Below are 20,681 nucleotides of genomic sequence, written 5' to 3'. Positions count from 1 at the left end.
GGCACGTATTTCGTAAAGCCACATGCATTACTTGCTAATGTAGAGAAATAATTAATTGTCCCAATTTTTTAGAAAGAACAACACACACTCCATTCTCTCTCAACTCTCCCCAAAACACCCTTCAAGAAAGCGGTAGACATTTTCACTTGGTGAATTGCAAGGTTTGTATTAAAACTTTTTCCTGGTACATACTTAGCTCCAAAACCGGCACTGCACCCATCAGTTACAAAAGTTATTACCAAGGTGGCTAATGAAGCAAATTTGTTGACTTTAACTTGAGGTGAAAGTAGGTGATTGTTAATAGTTTATAAATTTTACTTTGAATATAAGTTTTGAATTTTCATTTCAGGGGAAATTGGCAAGTGAACAACACATCCGTGAGCTCTGTGGAGGGATGATAAACGGTGCGTATGGTTGTGACACCTGAGTTTTATGTCTGTTTATGAGAAGGAAAATGTGTTTCTGCCCCAGCTCAAATGCAAAGAGTCAAGTACTCATATCGTTAGTACTGCCTAGGATAGACACTACCTTGCACCCTTATCCGAATTCTCGCACAAAGTATTGAAACGAACATAATTTGAGATTGCTCTAACCAGTCAAAATTATGGGCCTGATTTAGGTCTTGGCCGTATCGCCACCAAACTGCTGCCACAGCGAACCAGAAAACAACATTAAGTTGACGGTGTTCCTCCCGCTGTATTTAGATGTATTGCGGCTGAGCCACAGACTGTCGCAAGTGCTCTTCCTAGGCGTCAGGCTGGCAGGGTCCTACTGACCCTACTTAGTGTTACAGTCCTGCAAGTGATGTACTGGCAGCGGAATGCTCGTTGTGGATTGCGGACGGAGCGAGCACACCGCTGTACCCAATGGACATTGTACAATGGCAGTGGCAAAGGATTAGAGATTAGTCAAGCATACAGACTGTACCTTAACCATATATGTTCTCCTGCACACCACATACATAATCCATTGCCATACCAACACCACACAGCACGTACATGCCAAAAACACACATTGCCATGCTTCCATGACACAACACACAGACATCATTGACACTGCACCCACACACTACACAACTACAGCAACCAATACAACTACACACTCATCTATACAAACACATTCACACACAAGCACAACTACACACATCACGACAACCACACAACACTCACTTGAATGCTGCACACAGCATCACAACACCCAACCAAACATTCACAACAACAGCAAACCCATCAAACATCAAACCCACATGCAAATGGTACACATACTGTCACCGCCACATCACCCACTCCAGCTCCCTCTGCCTCAACCAGCCATTCTAATCACACACACACACAGACTCACTGACTAACATACACAACTGGAAGCACAACATCACAGGTACAGGTCCACTTCCAATGTGCGCACATGGACATAGTTGACGGGTGTGAATGTAATGTCACTGTAGTGCCAGCATTCATTTGCCCATGAACACTGACACCAAAACGACAGTTGTGTATGTGTGCGATATCTGTCATGTACCAATGGGCCCCCATCCATGTCCCACACATATGTGCTCCAGTAATTCAAAGAAATTACTGTGACATGTATATGACTGCAGTGGTCCTGGGCTCATATGTGGTGACCACACAACTTACACAGCCAATGCGGGTTCCCTACCTCTAAGTCTGGCGATGAGGCGTTGTAAGGAAATGCCTCCTTGGCATGGTTGCCCCCTGACTTTTTGCCTTTGCTGATGCTATGTTTACAATTGAAAGTGTGCTGAGGCCTGCTAACCAGGCCCCAGCACCAGTGTTCTTTCCCTAACCTGTACTTTTGTATCCACAATTGGCAGACCCTGGCATCCAGATAAGTCCCTTGTAACTGGTACTTCTAGTACCAAGGGCCCTGATGCCAAGGAAGGTCTCTAAGGGCTGCAGCATGTCTTATGCCACCCTGGAGACCTCTCACTCAGCACAGACACACTGCTTGCCAGCTTGTGTGTGCTAGTGAGGACAAAACGAGTAAGTCGACATGGCACTCCCCTCAGGGTGCCATGCCAGCCTCTCACTGCCTATGCAGTATAGGTAAGACACCCCTCTAGCAGGCCTTACAGCCCTAAGGCAGGGTGCACTATACCATAGGTGAGGGTACCAGTGCATGAGCATGGTACCCCTACAGTGTCTAAACAAAACCTTAGACATTGTAAGTGCAGGGTAGCCATAAGAGTATATGGTCTGGGAGTTTGTCAAACACGAACTCCACAGCACCATAATGGCTACACTGAAAACTGGGAAGTTTGGTATCAAACTTCTCAGCACAATAAATGCACACTGATGCCAGTGTACATTTTATTGCAAAATACACCCCAGAGGGCACCTTAGAGGTGCCCCCTGAAACTTGACCGACTGTCTGTGTAGGCTGACTAGTTCCAGCAGCCTGCCACACTAGAGACATGTTGCTGGCCCCATGGGGAGAGTGCCTTTGTCACTCTGAGGCCAGTAACAAAGCCTGCACTGGGTGGAGATGCTAACACCTCCCCCAGGCAGGAGCTGTAACACCTGGCGGTGAGCCTCAAAGGCTCACCCCTTTGTCACAGCACCGCAGGACACTCCAGCTAGTGGAGTTGCCCGCCCCCTCCGGCCCCGGCCCCCACTTTTGGCGGCAAGGCCGGAGAAAATAATGAGAATAACAAGGAGGAGTCACTGGCCAGTCAGGACAGCCCCTAAGGTGTCCTGAGCTGAGGTGACTCTAACTTTTAGAAATCCTCCATCTTGCAGATGGAGGATTCCCCCAATAGGGTTAGGATTGTGACCCCCTCCCCTTGGGAGGAGGCACAAAGAGGGTGTACCCACCCTCAGGGCTAGTAGCCATTGGCTACTAACCCCCCCGACCTAAACACGCCCTTAAATTTAGTATTTAAGGGCTACCCTGAACCCTAGAAAATTAGATTCCTGCAACAACAAGAAGAAGGACTGCCCAGCTGAAAACCCCTGCAGAGGAAGACCAGAAGACAACAACTGCCTTGGCTCCAGAAACTCACCGGCCTGTCTCCTGCCTTCCAAAGAACTCTGCTCCAGCGATGCCTTCCAAAGGGACCAGCGACCTCTGAATCCTCTGAGGACTGCCCTGCTTCGATGACGACAAGAAACTCCCGAGGACAGCGGACCTGCTCCAAAAAGACTGCAACTTTGTTTCAAGAAGCAGCTTTAAAGAACCCTGCAACTCCCCGCAAGAAGTGTGAGACTTGCAACACTGCACCCGGCGACCCCGACACGGCTGGTGGAGAACCAACACCTCAGGGAGGACACCCGGACTACTCTACGACTGTGAGTACCAAAACCTGTCCCCCCTGAGCCCCCACAGCGCCGCCTGCAGAGGGAATCCCGAGGCTTCCCCTGACCGCGACTCTCTGAAACCTAAGTCCCGACGCCTGGAAAAGACCCTGCACCCGCAGCCCCCAGGACCTGAAGGACCGGACTTTCACTGCAGAAGTGACCCCCAGGAGTCCCTCTCCCTTGCCCAAGTGGAGGTTTCCCCGAGGAAGCCCCCCCTTGCCTGCATGCAGCGCTGAAGAGATCCCTTGATCTCTCATTGACTAACATTGCGAACCCGACGCTTGTTTCTACACTGCACCCGGCCGCCCCCGCGCTGCTGAGGGTGAAATTTCTGTGTGGGCTTGTGTCCCCCCCGGTGCCCTACAAAACCCCCCTGGTCTGCCCTTCGAAGACGCGGGTACTTACCTGCAAGCAGACCGGAACCGGGGCACCCCCTTCTCTCCATTCTAGCCTATGCGTTTTGGGCACCACTTTGAACTCTGCACCTGACCGGCCCTGAGCTGCTGGTGTGGTAACTTTGGGGTTGCTCTGAACCCCCAACGGTGGGCTACCTTGGACCAAGAACTGAACCCTGTAAGTGTCTTACTTACCTGGTAAAACTAACAAAAACTTACCTCCCCCAGGAACTGTGAAAATTGCACTAAGTGTCCACTTTTAAAGTAGCTATTTGTGAATAACTTGAAAAGTATACATGCAATTGAAATGATTCAAAGTTCCTAATGTACTTACCTGCAATACCTTTCAAACAAGATATTACATGTTAAATTTGAACCTGTGGTTCTTAAAATAAACTAAGAAAATATATTTTTCTATACAAAACCTATTGGCTGGATTTGTCTCTGAGTGTGTGTACCTCATTTATTGTCTATGTGTATGTACAACAAATGCTTAACACTACTCCTTGGATAAGCCTACTGCTCGACCACACTACCACAAAATAGAGCATTAGTATTATCGATTTTTACCACTATTTTACCTCTAAGGGGAACCCTTGGACTCTGTGCATGCTATTCCTTACTTTGAAATAGCACATACAGAGCCAACTTCCTACATTGGTGGATCAGCGGTGGGGTACAAGACTTTGCATTTGCTGGACTACTCAGCCAATACCTGATCACACGACAAATTCCAAAATTGTCATTAGAAATTGATTTTTGCAATTTGAAAAGTTTTCTAAATTCTTAAAAGACCTGCTAGGGCCTTGTGTTAGATCCTGTTTAGCATTTCTTTTAGAGTTTAAAAGTTTGTAAAAGTTTGAATTAGATTCTAGAACCAGTTTTAGATTCTTAAAAAGTATTCCAACTTTTAGAAGCAAAATGTCTAGCACAGATGTGACTGTGGTGGAACTCGACACCACACCTTACCTCCATCTACAGATGAGAGAGCTAAGGTCACTCTGTAAACTAAAGAAAATAGCAATGGGCCCCAAACCTACCAAAGTACAGCTCCAGGAGCTTTTGGCAGAGTTTGAAAAGGCCAACCCCTCTGAGGATGGCAACTCAGAGGATGAAGATAGTGACTTGGAGGGAAATTCCCCCCCTCCAGTCCTACTTAGGGAGAGCAGGGCTTCTCAAGCCCTGACTCCACAAATAATAGTCAGAGATGCTGGTTCCCTCACAGGAGGGACCAACAACTCTGAAATCACTGAGGATAACCCCAGTGAAGAGGACATCCAGTTAGCCAGGATGGCCAAAAGATTGGCTTTGGAAAGACAGATCCTAGCCATAGAGAGGGAAAGACAAGAGATGGGCCTAGGACCCATCAATGGTGGCAGCAACATAAATAGGGTCAGAGATTCTCCTGACATGTTGAAAATCCCTAAAGGGATTGTAACTAAATATGAAGATGGTGATGACATCACCAAATGGTTCACAGCTTTTGAGAGGGCTTGTGTAACCAGAAAAGTGAACAAATCTCACTGGGGTGCTCTCCTTTGGGAAATGTTCACAGGAAAGTGTAGGGATAGACTCCTCACACTCTCTGGAAAAGATGCAGAATCTTATGACCTCATGAAGGGTACCCTGATTGAGGGCTTTGGATTCTCCACTGAGGAGTATAGGATTAGATTCAGGGGGGCTCAAAAATCCTCGAGCCAGACCTGGGTTGACTTTGTAGACTACTCAGTAAAAACACTAGATGGTTGGATTCAAGGCAGTGGTGTAAGTAATTATGATGGGCTGTACAATTTATTTGTGAAAGAACACCTGTTAAGTAATTGTTTCAATGATAAACTGCATCAGCATCTGGTAGACCTAGGACCAATTTCTCCCCAAGAATTGGGAAAGAAGGCGGACCATTGGGTCAAGACTAGGGTGTCCAAAACTTCCACAGGGGGTGATCAAAAGAAAGGGGTCACAAAACCTCCCCAGGGGAAGGGTGGTGAGACAGCCAAAACTAAAAATAGTAAAGAGTCTTCTACAGGCCCCCAAAAACCTGCACAGGAGGGTGGGCCCAGAGCCTCTTCACAAAACAATCCTGGGTACAAGGGTAAAAACTTTGATCCCAAAAAGGCCTGGTGTCGAAACTGTAGTCAGTCTGGACACCAAACTGGAGACAAGGCCTGTCCCAAGAAAAGTTCCACTCCAAACTCCAATCCAGGTAACACTGGAATGGCTAGTCTCCAAGTGGGATCAACAGTGTGCCCAGAGCAAATCAGGGTCCACACTGAAGCTACTCTAGTCTCTGAGGGTGGGGTGGATTTAGCCACACTAGCTGCCTGGCCGCCTAACATGCAAAAATACAGGCAGCAGCTCTTTATTAATGGGACAAGTGTAGAGGGCCTGAGGGATACAGGTGCCAGTGTCACCATGGTGACAGAGAAACTGTTTTCCCCTGGCCAATACCTGACTGGAAAAACTTATACAGTCACCAACGCTGACAATCAGACTAAAGCACATCCCATGGCAATGGTAACTTTAGAATGGGGAGGGGTCAATGGCCTGAAACAGGTGGTGGTCTCCTCAAACATCCCAGTAGACTGTCTGCTTGGAAATGACCTGGAGTCCTCAGCATGGGCTGAGGTAGAACTAAAAACCCATGCAGCCATGCTGGGTATCCCTGAACTGGTGTGTGTAAAAACAAGAGCACAATGCAAGGCACAGGGTGAAAAAGTAGAGCTGGAGTCTGGAAGAAAGGCCCAGCCTACCAAGAGAAAAGGAAAGTCAGTTGGGAAACCAACTGCAACACAGTCAGAAAAAGAGAACCTCTCTTCTCAGGAAGAAGTTCTGCCCTCTGAGGGAACTGAGCCTTTGGAGCTTGAACCTTATCAGGTTGAGCTCTTAGGCCTAGGGGGACCCTCAAGGGAGGAGCTGTGTAAGGGACAAGAAACCTGTCCCTCTCTTGAAGGCCTTAGGCAGCAAGCTGCTGAAGAGTCCAAGGGCAAGAAAAATGGAACACATAGGGTCTATTGGGAAGATGGACTCCTGTACACTGAGGCCAGAGACCCCAAACCTGGTGCCACTAGGAGAGTGGTAGTGCCTCAGTCGTTCAGAGAGTTTATTCTGACCTTAGCCCATGATATTCCCCTTGCTGGGCATTTGGGACAAACCAAGACGTGGGAGAGGTTAGTCAACCACTTCTACTGGCCCAATATGTCCCAGAAGGTTAAGGAGTTTTGCCTCTCCTGCCCCACCTGTCAATCCAGTGGTAAGACAGGTGGGCACCCAAAGGCCCCCCTCATTCCACTTCCAGTGGTGGGGGTCCCCTTTGAAAGAGTGGGTGTGGACATAGTTGGTCCACTGGAACCTCCCACAGCCTCAGGAAATATGTACATCCTAGTAGTAGTGGATCATGCTACTAGGTATCCTGAAGCTATTCCCCTTAGGTCGACTACTGCCCCTGCAGTAGCCAAGGCCCTCATTGGTATCTTTACCAGAGTGGGTATCTCCCTAAGGAGGTGGTGTCTGACAGAGGTACCAACTTCATGTCAGCATACCTAAAACACATGTGGAATGAGTGTGGAGTGACTTACAAATTCACTACACCATACCATCCACAAACTAATGGCTTAGTTGAGAGATTCAACAAGACATTAAAAGGCATGATCATGGGGCTCCCAGAAAAACTCAAAAGGAGATGGGATGTCCTCTTGCCATGTCTGCTTTTTGCTTACAGAGAGGTGCCACAGAAGGGAGTAGGATTCTCACCCTTTGAACTTCTGTTTGGTCACCCTGTAAGGGGACCACTTGCTCTTGTTAAAGAAGGCTGGGAGAGACCTCTTCATGAGCCTAAACAAGACATAGTGGACTATGTACTTGGCCTTCGCTCTAGAATGGCAGAGTACATGGAAAAGGCAACCAAAAACCTTGAGGCCAGCCAACAGCTCCAGAAGTTTTGGTATGACCAAAAGGCTGCAATGGTTGAGTTCCAACCAGGGCAGAAAGTCTGGGTTCTGGAGCCTGTGGCTCCCAGGGCACTCCAGGACAAATGGAGTGGCCCTTACCCAGTGCTAGAAAGGAAGAGTCAGGTCACCTACCTGGTGGACCTGGGCACAAGCAGGAGCCCCAAGAGGGTGATCCATGTGAACCGCCTTAAGCTCTTCTGTAGGAGGTTGGCTCTGTATGTGCTATTTCAAAGTAAGGAATAGCATGCACAGAGTCCAAGGGTTCCCCTTAGAGGTAAAATAGTGGTAAAAAATAGATAATACTAATGCTCTATTTTGTGGTAGTGTGGTCGAGCAGTAGGCTTATCCAAGGAGTAGTGTTAAGCATTTGTTGTACATACACAAGACAATAAATGAGGTACACACACTCAGAGACAAATCCAGCCAATAGGTTTTTATATAGAAAAATATCTTTTCTTAGTTTATTTTAAGAACCACAGGTTCAAATTCTACATGTAATATCTCATTCGAAAGGTATTGCAGGTAAGTACTTTAGGAACTTCAAATCATCAAAATTGCATGTATACTTTTCAAGTTATTGACAAATAGCTGTTTTAAAAGTGGACACAGTGCAATTTTCACAGTTCCTGGGGGAGGTAAGTTTTCGTTAGTTTTACCAGGTAAGTAGGACACTTACAGGGTTCAGTTCTTGGTCCAAGGTAGCCCACCGTTGGGGGTTCAGAGCAACCCCAAAGTCACCACACCAGCAGCTCAGGGCCGGTCAGGTGCAGAGTTCAAAGTGGTGCCCAAAACACATAGGCTAGAATGGAGAGAAGGGGGTGCCCCGGTTCCGGTCTGCTTGCAGGTAAGTACCCGCGTCTTCGGAGGGCAGACCAGGGGGGTTTTGTAGGGCACCGGGGGACACACAAGTCCACACAGAAATTTCACCCTCAGCAGCGCGGGGGCGGCCGGGTGCAGTGTAGAAACAAGCGTCGGGTTTTCAATGTTAGTCTATGAGAGATCTCGGGATCTCTTCAGCGCTGCAGGCAGGCAAGGGGGGGATTCCTCGGGGAAACCTCCACTTGGGCAAGGGAGAGGGACTCCTGGGGGTCACTTCTCCAGTGAAAGTCCGGTCCTTCAGGTCCTGGGGGCTGCGGGTGCAGGGTCTCTCCCAGGCGTCGGGACTTTAGGTTCAAAGAGTCGCGGTCAGGGGAAGCCTCGGGATTCCCTCTGCAGGCGGCGCTGTGGGGGCTCAGGGGGGACAGGTTTTGGTACTCACAGTATCAGAGTAGTCCTGGGGTCCCTCCTGAGGTGTTGGATCGCCACCAGCCGAGTCGGGGTCGCCGGGTGCAGTGTTGCAAGTCTCACGCTTCTTGCGGGGAGCTTGCAGGGTTCTTTAAAGCTGCTGGAAACAAAGTTGCAGCTTTTCTTGGAGCAGGTCCGCTGTCCTCGGGAGTTTCTTGTCTTTTCGAAGCAGGGGCAGTCCTCAGAGGATGTCGAGGTCGCTGGTCCCTTTGGAAGGCGTCGCTGGAGCAGGATCTTTGGAAGGCAGGAGACAGGCCGGTGAGTTTCTGGAGCCAAGGCAGTTGTCGTCTTCTGGTCTTCCGCTGCAGGGGTTTTCAGCTAGGCAGTCCTTCTTCTTGTAGTTGCAGGAATCTAATTTTCTAGGGTTCAGGGTAGCCCTTAAATACTAAATTTAAGGGCGTGTTTAGGTCTGGGGGGTTAGTAGCCAATGGCTACTAGCCCTGAGGGTGGGTACACCCTCTTTGTGCCTCCTCCCAAGGGGAGGGGGTCACAATCCTAACCCTATTGGGGGAATCCTCCATCTGCAAGATGGAGGATTTCTAAAAGTTAGAGTCACCTCAGCTCAGGACACCTTAGGGGCTGTCCTGACTGGCCAGTGACTCCTCCTTGTTATTCTCATTATTTTCTCCGGCCTTGCCGCCAAAAGTGGGGCCTGGCCGGAGGGGGCGGGCAACTCCACTAGCTGGAGTGTCCTGCTGGGTTGGCACAAAGGAGGTGAGCCTTTGAGGCTCACCGCCAGGTGTGACAATTCTTGCCTGGGAGAGGTGTTAGCATCTCCACCCAGTGCAGGCTTTGTTACTGGCCTCAGAGTGACAAAGGCACTCTCCCCATGGGGCCAGCAACATGTCTCGGTTTGTGGCAGGCTGCTAAAACTAGTCAGCCTACACAGATAGTCGGTTAAGTTTCAGGGGGCACCTCTAAGGTGCCCTCTGTGGTGTATTTTACAATAAAATGTACACTGGCATCAGTGTGCATTTATTGTGCTGAGAAGTTTGATACCAAACTTCCCAGTTTTCAGTGTAGCCATTATGGTGCTGTGGAGTTCGTGTTTGACAGACTCCCAGACCATATACTCTTATGGCTACCCTGCACTTGCAATGTCTAAGGTTTTGTTTAGACACTGTAGGGGTACCATGCTCATGCACTGGTACCCTCACCTATGGTATAGTGCACCCTGCCTTAGGGCTGTAAGGCCTGCTAGAGGGGTGTCTTACCTATACTGCATAGGCAGTGAGAGGCTGGCATGGCACCCTGAGGGGAGTGCCATGTCGACTTACTCGTTTTGTCCTCACTAGCACACACAAGCTGGCAAGCAGTGTGTCTGTGCTGAGTGAGAGGTCTCCAGGGTGGCATAAGACATGCTGCAGCCCTTAGAGACCTTCCTTGGCATCAGGGCCCTTGGTACTAGAAGTACCAGTTACAAGGGACTTATCTGGATGCCAGGGTCTGCCAATTGTGGATACAAAAGTACAGGTTAGGGAAAGAACACTGGTGCTGGGGCCTGGTTAGCAGGCCTCAGCACACTTTCAATTGTAAACATAGCATCAGCAAAGGCAAAATTTCAGGGGGCAACCATGCCAAGGAGGCATTTCCTTACACAACCCCCCCCCAAACGAAAGAGGATGAGACTAACCTTTCCCAAGACAGTCTTCATTTTCTAAGTGGAAGAACCTGGAAAGGCCATCTGCATTGGCATGGGCAGTCCCAGGTCTGTGTTCCACTATAAAGTCCATTCCCTGTAGGGAGATGGACCACCTCAACAGTTTAGGATTTTCACCTTTCATTTGCATTAGCCATTTGAGAGGTCTGTGGTCAGTTTGAACTAGGAAGTGAGTCCCAAAGAGGTATGGTCTCAGCTTCTTCAGGGACCAAACCACAGCAAAGGCCTCCCTCTCAATGGCACTCCAACGCTGCTCCCTGGGGAGTAACCTCCTGCTAATGAAAGCAACAGGCTGGTCAAGGCCATCATCATTTGTTTGGGACAAAACTGCCCCTATCCCATGTTCAGAGGCATCAGTCTGCACAATGAACTGCTTAGAATAATCTGGAGCTTTGAGAACTGGTGCTGAGCACATTGCCTGTTTCAGGGTGTCAAAGGCCTGTTGGCAGTCCACAGTCCAGTTTACTTTCTTGGGCATTTTCTTGGAGGTGAGTTCAGTGAGGGCTGTCACAATGGATCCATATCCCTTCACAAACCTCCTGTAATACCCAGTCAAGCCAAGGAATGCCCTGACCTGAGTCTGGGTTTTTGGAGCTACCCAGTCCAGAATAGTCTGGATCTTGGGTTGGAGTGGCTGAACTTGGCCTCCACCTACAAGGTGTCCCAAGTAAACCACAGTTCCCTGCCCTATCTGGCATTTGGATGCCTTGATAGAGAGGCCTGCAGATTGCAGAGCCTTCAAAACCTTCCTCAGGTGGACCAGGTGATCCTGCCAGGTGGAGCTAAAGACAGCAATATCATCAAGATAAGCTGTGCTAAAGGACTCCAAGCCAGCAAGGACGTGATTCACCAACCTTTGGAAGGTGGCAGGGGCATTCTTTAAACCAAAGGGCATAACAGTAAACTGATAATGCCCATCAGGTGTGGAGAATGCTGTCTTTTCTTTTGCTCCAGGTGCCATTTTTATTTGCCAGTACCCTGCTGTCAAGTCAAAGGTACTTAGAAATTTGGCAGCACCTAATTTATCAATGAGCTCATCAGCTCTTGGAATTGGATGAGCATCTGTCTTGGTGACAGAATTGAGCCCTCTGTAGTCCACACAAAACCTCATCTCTTTCTTTCCATCTTTGGTGTGAGGTTTGGGGACTAAGACCACTGGGCTAGCCCAGGGGCTGTCAGAGCGCTCACTTACTCCCAATTCCAGCATCTTGTGGACTTCCACCTTGATGCTTTCTTTAACATGGTCAGATTGTCTAAAGATTTTGTTCTTGACAGGCATGCTGTCTCCTGTGTCCACATCATGGGTACACAGGTGTGTCTGACCAGGGGTTAAGGAGAAGAGTTCAGGAAACTGTTGTAGGACTCTCCTACAATCAGCTTGCTGTTGGCCAGAGAGGGTGTCTGAGTAGATCACTCCATCTACTGTACCATCTTTTGGGTCTGATGACAGAAGATCAGGGAGAGGTTCACTCTCTGCCTCCTGATCCTCATCTGTTACCATCAACAGATTGACATCAGCCCTGTCGTGGAAGAGCTTAAGGCGGTTTACATGGATCACCCTCTTGGGGCTCCTGCTTGTGCCCAGGTCCACCAAGTAGGTGACCTGACTCTTCCTCTCTAGTACTGGGTAAGGGCCACTCCATTTGTCCTGGAGTGCCCTGGGAGCCACAGGCTCCAGAACCCAGACTTTCTGCCCTGGTTGGAACTCAACCAGTGCAGCCTTTTGGTCATACCAAAACTTCTGGAGCTGTTGGCTGGCCTCAAGGTTTTTGGTTGCCTTTTCCATGTACTCTGCCATTCTAGAGCGAAGGCCAAGTACATAGTCCACTATGTCCTGTTTAGGCTCATGGAGAGGTCTCTCCCAGCCTTCTTTAACAAGGGCAAGTGGTCCCCTTACAGGATGACCAAACAGAAGTTCAAAGGGTGAGAATCCTACTCCCTTCTGTGGCACCTCTCTGTAAGCGAAAAGCAGACATGGCAAGAGGACATCCCATCTCCTTTTGAGCTTTTCTGGGAGCCCCATGATCATGCCTTTTAATGTCTTGTTGAATCTCTCAACCAAGCCATTAGTTTGTGGATGGTATGGTGTAGTGAATTTATAAGTCACTCCACACTCATTCCACATGTGCTTTAGGTATGCTGACATGAAGTTGGTACCTCTGTCAGACACCACCTCCTTAGGGAAACCCACTCTGGTAAAGATACCAATGAGGGCCTTGGCTACTGCAGGGGCAGTAGTCGACCTAAGGGGAATAGCTTCAGGATACCTGGTAGCATGATCCACTACTACCAGGATATACATATTTCCTGAGGCTGTGGGAGGTTCTAGTGGACCAACTATGTCCACACCCACTCTTTCAAAGGGAACCCCCACCACTGGAAGTGGAATGAGGGGGGCCTTTGGATGCCCACCTGTCTTACCACTGGCTTGACAGGTGGGGCAGGAGAGGCAAAACTCCTTAACCATGTTGGACATATTGGGCCAGTAGAAGTGGTTGACTAACCTCTCCCACGTCTTGGTTTGTCCCAAATGTCCAGCAAGGGGAATGTCATGGGCCAATGTTAGGATGAACTTCCTGAACAGCTGAGGCACTACCACTCTCCTAGTGGCACCAGGTTTGGGGTCTCTGGCCTCAGTGTACAGGAGTCCATCTTCCCAATAGACCCTATGCGTTCCATTTTTCTTGCCTTTGGACTCTTCAGCAGCTTGCTGCCTAAGGCCTTCAAGAGAGGGGCAGGTTTCTTGTCCCTTACACAGCTCCTCCCTTGAGGGTCCCCCTGGGCCTAAGAGCTCAACCTGATAAGGTTCAAGCTCCAAAGGCTCAGTTCCCTCAGAGGGCAGAACTTCTTCCTGAGAAGAGAGGTTCCCTTTCTTTTGCTGTGTTGCAGTTGGTTTCCCAGCTGACTTTCCTGTTCTCTTGGTAGGCTGGGCCATTCTTCCAGACTCCAGCTCTACTTGTTCACCCTGTGCCTTGCACTGTGCTCTTGTTTTCACACACACTAGTTCAGGGATACCCAGCATTGCTGCATGGGTTTTTAGTTCTACCTCAGCCCATGCTGAGGACTCCAGGTCATTTCCAAGCAGACAGTCCACTGGGATATTTGAGGAGACCACCACCTGTTTCAGGCCATTGACCCCTCCCCATTCTAAAGTAACCATTGCCATGGGATGTACTTTTCTCTGATTGTCAGCGTTGGTGACTGTGTAAGTTTTTCCAGTCAGGTATTGGCCAGGGGAAACCAGTTTCTCTGTCACCATGGTGACACTGGCACCTGTATCCCTCAGGCCCTCTATTCTAGTCCCATTAATTAAGAGTTGCTGTCTGTATTTTTGCATGTTAGGCGGCCAGACAGCTAGTGTGGCTAAATCCACCCCACCCTCAGAAACTAGAGTAGCTTCAGTGTGGACCCTGATTTGCTCTGGGCACACTGTTGATCCCACTTGGAGACTAGCCATACCAGTGTTACCTGGATGGGAGTTTGGAGTGGAACCTTTCTTGGGACAGGCCTTGTCTCCAGTTTGGTGTCCATGCTGTTTACAGCTATGACACCAGGCCTTTTTGGGATCAAAGTTTTTACCCTTGTACCCATTGTTTTGTGAAGAGGCTCTGGGCCCACCCTCCTGTGCAGGTTTTTGGGGGCCTGTAGAAGACTCTTTACTATTTTTAGTTTTGGTTGTCTCATCACCCTTCCCCTGGGGAGTCTTTGTGACCCCTTTCTTTTGGTCACCCCCTGTTGAAGTCTTGGACACCCTTGTCTTGACCCAATGGTCCGCCTTCTTTCCCAATTCTTGGGGAGAAATTGGTCCTAGGTCTACCAGATGCTGATGCAGTTTATCATTGAAACAATTACTCAATAGGTGTTCTTTCACAAATAAATTGTACAGCCCATCATAATTATTTACACCACTGCCTTGAATCCAACCATCTAGTGTTTTCACTGAGTAGTCAACAAAGTCAACCCAGGTCTGGCTCGAGGATTTTTGAGCCCCCCTGAACCTAATCCTGTACTCCTCAGTGGAGAATCCAAAGCCCTCAATCAGGGTACCCTTCATGAGGTCATAAGATTCTGCATCTTGTCCAGAGAGTGTGAGGAGTCTATCCCTACACTTTCCTGTGAACATTTCCCAAAGGAGAGCACCCCAGTGAGATCTGTTCACTTTTCTGGTTACACAAGCCCTCTCAAAAGCTGTGAACCATTTGGTGATGTCATCACCATCTTCATATTTAGTTACAATCCCTTTGGGGATTTTCAACATGTCAGGAGAATCTCTGACCCTATTTATGTTGCTGCCACCATTGATGGGTCCTAGGCCCATCTCTTGTCTTTCCCTCTCTATGGCTAGGATCTGTCTTTCCAAAGCCAATCTTTTGGCCATCCTGGCTAACTGGATGTCCTCTTCACTGGGGCTATCCTCAGTGATTTCAGAGGTGTTGGTCTCTCCTGTGAGGGAACCAGCATCTCTGACTATTATTTTAGGAGTCAGGGTTTGAGGGACCCTGTTCTCCCTAGATAGGACTGGTAGGGGGGAATTGTCCTCCAAGTCACTATCCTCTTCCTCTGAGTTGCCACCCTCAGAGGGGTTGGCCTTTTCAAACTCTGCCAAAAGCTCCTGGAGCTGTATTTTGGTAGGTTTGGGGCCCATTGTTATTTTCTTTATTTTACAGAGTGACCTTAGCTCCCTCATCTTAAGATGGAGGTAAGGTGTGGTGTCGAGTTCCACCACAGTCACATCTGTGCTAGACATTTTGCTTCTAAAAGTTGGAATACTTTTTAAGAATCTACAACTGGTTCTAGAATCTAATTCAAACTTTTACAACTTTTTAAACTCTAAAAGAAATGCTAAACAGGATCTAACACAAGGCCCTAGCAGGACTTTTAAGAATTTAGAAAACTTTTCAAATTGCAAAAATCAATTTCTAATGACAATTTTGGAATTTGTCGTGTGATCAGGTATTGGCTGAGTAGTCCAGCAAATGCAAAGTCTTGTACCCCACCGCTGATCCACCAATGTAGGAGGTTGGCTCTGTATGTGCTATTTCAAAGTAAGGAATAGCATGCACAGAGTCCAAGGGTTCCCCTTAGAGGTAAAATAGTGGTAAAAAATAGATAATACTAATGCTCTATTTTGTGGTAGTGTGGTCGAGCAGTAGGCTTATCCAAGGAGTAGTGTTAAGCATTTGTTGTACATACACAAGACAATAAATGAGGTACACACACTCAGAGACAAATCCAGCCAATAGGTTTTTATATAGAAAAATATCTTTTCTTAGTTTATTTTAAGAACCACAGGTTCAAATTCTACATGTAATATCTCATTCGAAAGGTATTGCAGGTAAGTACTTTAGGAACTTCAAATCATCAAAATTGCATGTATACTTTTCAAGTTATTGACAAATAGCTGTTTTAAAAGTGGACACTTAGTGCAATTTTCACAGTTCCTGGGGGAGGTAAGTTTTCGTTAGTTTTACCAGGTAAGTAGGACACTTACAGGGTTCAGTTCTTGGTCCAAGGTAGCCCACCGTTGGGGGTTCAGAGCAACCCCAAAGTCACCACACCAGCAGCTCAGGGCCGGTCAGGTGCAGAGTTCAAAGTGGTGCCCAAAACACATAGGCTAGAATGGAGAGAAGGGGGTGCCCCGGTTCCGGTCTGCTTGCAGGTAAGTACCCGCGTCTTCGGAGGGCAGACCAGGGGGGTTTTGTAGGGCACCGGGGTGGACACAAGTCCACACAGAAATTTCACCCTCAGCAGCGCGGGGGCGGCCGGGTGCAGTGTAGAAACAAGCGTCGGGTTTTCAATGTTAGTCTATGAGAGATCTCGGGATCTCTTCAGCGCTGCAGGCAGGCAAGGGGGGGATTCCTCGGGGAAACCTCCACTTGGGCAAGGGAGAGGGACTCCTGGGGGTCACTTCTCCAGTGAAAGTCCGGTCCTTCAGGTCCTGGGGGCTGCGGGTGCAGGGTCTCTCCCAGGCGTCGGGACTTTAGGTTCAAAGAGTCGCGGTCAGGGGAAGCCTCGGGATTCCCTCTGCAGGCGGCGCTGTGGGGGCTCAGGGGGGACAGGTTTTGGTACTCACAGTATCAGAGTAGTCCTGGGGTCCCTCCTGAGGTGTTGGATCGCCACCAGCCGAGTCGGGGTCGCCGGGTGCAGTGTTGCAAGTCTCACGCTTCTTGCGGGGAGCTTGCAGGGTTCTTTAAAGCTGCTGGAAACAAAGTTGCAGCTTTTCTTGGAGCAGGTCCGCTGTCCTCGGGAGTTTCTTGTCTTTTCGAAGCAGGGGCAGTCCTCAGAGGATGTCGAGGTCGCTGGTCCCTTTGGAAGGCGTCGCTGGAGCAGGATCTTTGGAAGGCAGGAGACAGGCCGGTGAGTTTCTGGAGCCAAGGCAGTTGTCGTCTTCTGGTCTTCCGCTGCAGGGGTTTTCAGCTAGGCAGTCCTTCTTCTTGTAGTTGCAGGAATCTAATTTTCTAGGGTTCAGGGTAGCCCTTAAATACTAAATTTAAGGGCGTGTTTAGGTCTGGGGGGTTAGTAGCCAATGGCTACTAGCCCTGAGGGTGGGTACACCCTCTTTGTGCCTCCTCCCAAGGGGAGGGGGTCACAATCCTAACCCTATTGGGGGAATCCTCCATCTGCAAGATGGAGGATTTCTAAAAGTTAGAGTCACCTCAGCTCAGGACACCTTAGGGGCTGTCCTGACTGGCCAGTGACTCCTCCTTGTTATTCTCATTATTTTCTCCGGCCTTGCCGCCAAAAGTGGGGCCTGGCCGGAGGGGGCGGGCAACTCCACTAGCTGGAGTGTCCTGCTGGGTTGGCACAAAGGAGGTGAGCCTTTGAGGCTCACCGCCAGGTGTGACAATTCTTGCCTGGGAGAGGTGTTAGCATCTCCACCCAGTGCAGGCTTTGTTACTGGCCTCAGAGTGACAAAGGCACTCTCCCCATGGGGCCAGCAACATGTCTCGGTTTGTGGCAGGCTGCTAAAACTAGTCAGCCTACACAGATAGTCGGTTAAGTTTCAGGGGGCACCTCTAAGGTGTCCTCTGTGGTGTATTTTACAATAAAATGTACACTGGCATCAGTGTGCATTTATTGTGCTGAGAAGTTTGATACCAAACTTCCCAGTTTTCAGTGTAGCCATTATGGTGCTGTGGAGTTCGTGTTTGACAGACTCCCAGACCATATACTCTTATGGCTACCCTGCACTTGCAATGTCTAAGGTTTTGTTTAGACACTGTAGGGGTACCATGCTCATGCACTGGTACCCTCACCTATGGTATAGTGCACCCTGCCTTAGGGCTGTAAGGCCTGCTAGAGGGGTGTCTTACCTATACTGCATAGGCAGTGAGAGGCTGGCATGGCACCCTGAGGGGAGTGCCATGTCGACTTACTCGTTTTGTCCTCACTAGCACACACAAGCTGGCAAGCAGTGTGTCTGTGCTGAGTGAGAGGTCTCCAGGGTGGCATAAGACATGCTGCAGCCCTTAGAGACCTTCCTTGGCATCAGGGCCCTTGGTACTAGAAGTACCAGTTACAAGGGACTTATCTGGATGCCAGGGTCTGCCAATTGTGGATACAAAAGTACAGGTTAGGGAAAGAACACTGGTGCTGGGGCCTGGTTAGCAGGCCTCAGCACACTTTCAATTGTAAACATAGCATCAGCAAAGGCAAAAAGTCAGGGGGCAACCATGCCAAGGAGGCATTTCCTTACATCTTCCATGACAGGGCTGATGTAAATCTGTTGATGGTAACAGATGAGGATCAGGAGGCAGAGAGTGAACCTCTCCCTGATCTTCTGTCATCAGACCCAAAAGATGGCAAAGTAGATGGAGTGATCTACTCAGACACCCTCTCTGGCCAACAGCAAGCTGATTGTAGGAGAGTCCTACAACAGTTTCCTGAACTCTTCTCCTTAACCCCTGGTCAGACACACCTGTGTACCCATGATGTGGACACAGGAGACAGCATGCCTGTCAAAAACAAAATCTTTAGACAGTCTGACCATGTTAAGGAAAGCATCAAGGTGGAAGTCCACAAGATGCTGGAATTGGGAGTAATTGAGCGCTCTGACAGCCCCTGGGCTAGCCCAGTGGTCTTAGTCCCCAAACCTCACACCAAAGATGGAAAGAAAGAGATGAGGTTTTGTGTGGACTACAGAGGGCTCAACTCTGTCACCAAGACAGATGCTCATCCAATCCCTAGAGCTGATGAGCTCATAGACAAATTAGGTGCTGCCAAATTCTTAAGTACCTTTGACTTGACAGCAGGGTACTGGCAAATAAAAATGGCACCTGGAGCAAAAGAGAAAACAGCATTCTCCACACCTGATGGGCATTATCAGTTTACTGTTATGCCCTTTGGTTTAAAGAATGCCCCTGCCACCTTCCAAAGGTTGGTGAATCAAGTCCTTGCTGGTTTGGAGTCCTTTAGCACAGCTTATCTTGATGATATTGCTGTCTTTAGCTCCACCTGGCAGGATCACCTGGTCCACCTGAAGAAGGTTTTGAAGGCCCTGCAATCTGCAGGCCTCTCTATCAAGGCATCCAAATGCCAGATAGGGCAGGGAACTGTGGTTTACTTGGGCCACCTTGTAGGTGGAGGCCAAGTTCAGCCACTCCAACCCAAGATCCAGACTATTCTGGACTGGGTAGCTCCAAAAACCCAGACTCAAGTCAGGGCATTCCTTGGCTTGACTGGGTATTACAGGAGGTTTGTGAAGGGATATGGATCCATTGTGACAGCCCTCACTGAACTCACCTCCAAGAAAATGCCCAAGAAAGTGAACTGGACTGTGGAATGCCAACAGGCCTTTGACACCCTGAAACAAGCAATGTGCTCAGCACCAGTTCTAAAAGCTCCAGATTATTCTAAGCAGTTCATTGTGCAGACAGATGCCTCTGAACATGGGATAGGGGCAGTTTTGTCCCAAACAAATGATGATGGCCTTGACCAGCCTGTTGCTTTCATTAGCAGGAGGTTACTCCCCAGGGAGCAGCGTTGGAGTGCCATTGAGAGGGAGGCCTTTGCTGTGGTTTGGTCCCTGAAGAAGCTGAGACCATACCTCTTTGGGACTCACTTCCTAGTTCAAACTGACCACAGACCTCTCAAATGGCTGATGCAAATGAAAGGTGAAAATCCTAAACTGTTGAGGTGGTCCATCTCCCTACAGGGAATGGACTTTATAGTGGAACACAGACCTGGGACTGCCCATGCCAATGCAGATGGCCTTTCCAGGTTCTTCCACTTAGAAAATGAAGACTCTCTTGGGAAAGGTTAGTCTCATCCTCTTTCGTTTGGGGGGGGGTTGTGTAAGGAAATGCCTCCTTGGCATGGTTGCCCCCTGACTTTTTGCCTTTGCTGATGCTATGTTTACAATTGAAAGTGTGCTGAGGCCTGCTAACCAGGCCCCAGCACCAGTGTTCTTTCCCTAACCTGTACTTTTGTATCCACAATTGGCAGACCCTGGCATCCAGATAAGTCCCTTGTAACTGGTACTTCTAGTATCAAGGGCCCTGATGCCAAGGAAGGTCTCTAAGGGCTGCAGCATGTCTTATGCCACCCTGGAGACCTCTCACTCAGCACAGACACACTGCTTGCCAGCTTGTGTGTGCTAGTGAGGACAAAACGAGTAAGTCGACATGGCACTCCCCTCAGGGTGCCATGCCAGCCTCTCACTGCCTATGCAGTATAGGTAAGACACCCCTCTAGCAGGCCTTACAGCCCTAAGGCAGGGTGCACTATACCATAGGTGAGGGTACCAGTGCATGAGCATGGTACCCCTACAGTGTCTAAACAAAACCTTAGACATTGTAAGTGCAGGGTAGCCATAAGAGTATATGGTCTGGGAGTTTGTCAAACACGAACTCCACAGCACCATAATGGCTACACTGAAAACTGGGAAGTTTGGTATCAAACTTCTCAGCACAATAAATGCACACTGATGCCAGTGTACATTTTATTGCAAAATACACCCCAGAGGGCACCTTAGAGGTGCCCCCTGAAACTTGACCGACTGTCTGTGTAGGCTGACTAGTTCCAGCAGCCTGCCACACTAGAGACATGTTGCTGGCCCCATGGGGAGAGTGCCTTTGTCACT

General features: G+C 49.0%; 1 protein-coding gene across 2 annotated transcripts in view; it reads left to right on the top strand.

Annotated features, from left to right (window-relative positions):
- COL9A3 (collagen type IX alpha 3 chain) overlaps positions 1-20,681 on the top strand; it is a 204,525-nt gene that overhangs the window by 136,653 nt on the left and 47,191 nt on the right. For both annotated transcript variants that reach the window (XM_069243177.1, XM_069243178.1), the window contains exon 29: positions 350-404. In XM_069243177.1, coding sequence (XP_069099278.1) covers positions 350-404 — 55 coding nt within the window. The remainder of the gene's footprint in view (positions 1-349; positions 405-20,681) is intronic.

The sequence above is a fragment of the Pleurodeles waltl genome, chromosome 7 (assembly GCF_031143425.1).
Source record: "Pleurodeles waltl isolate 20211129_DDA chromosome 7, aPleWal1.hap1.20221129, whole genome shotgun sequence".
In the NCBI taxonomy this organism is placed as follows: domain Eukaryota; kingdom Metazoa; phylum Chordata; class Amphibia; order Caudata; family Salamandridae; genus Pleurodeles; species Pleurodeles waltl.
This window is presented reverse-complemented; position numbering and strand designations above follow the sequence as displayed.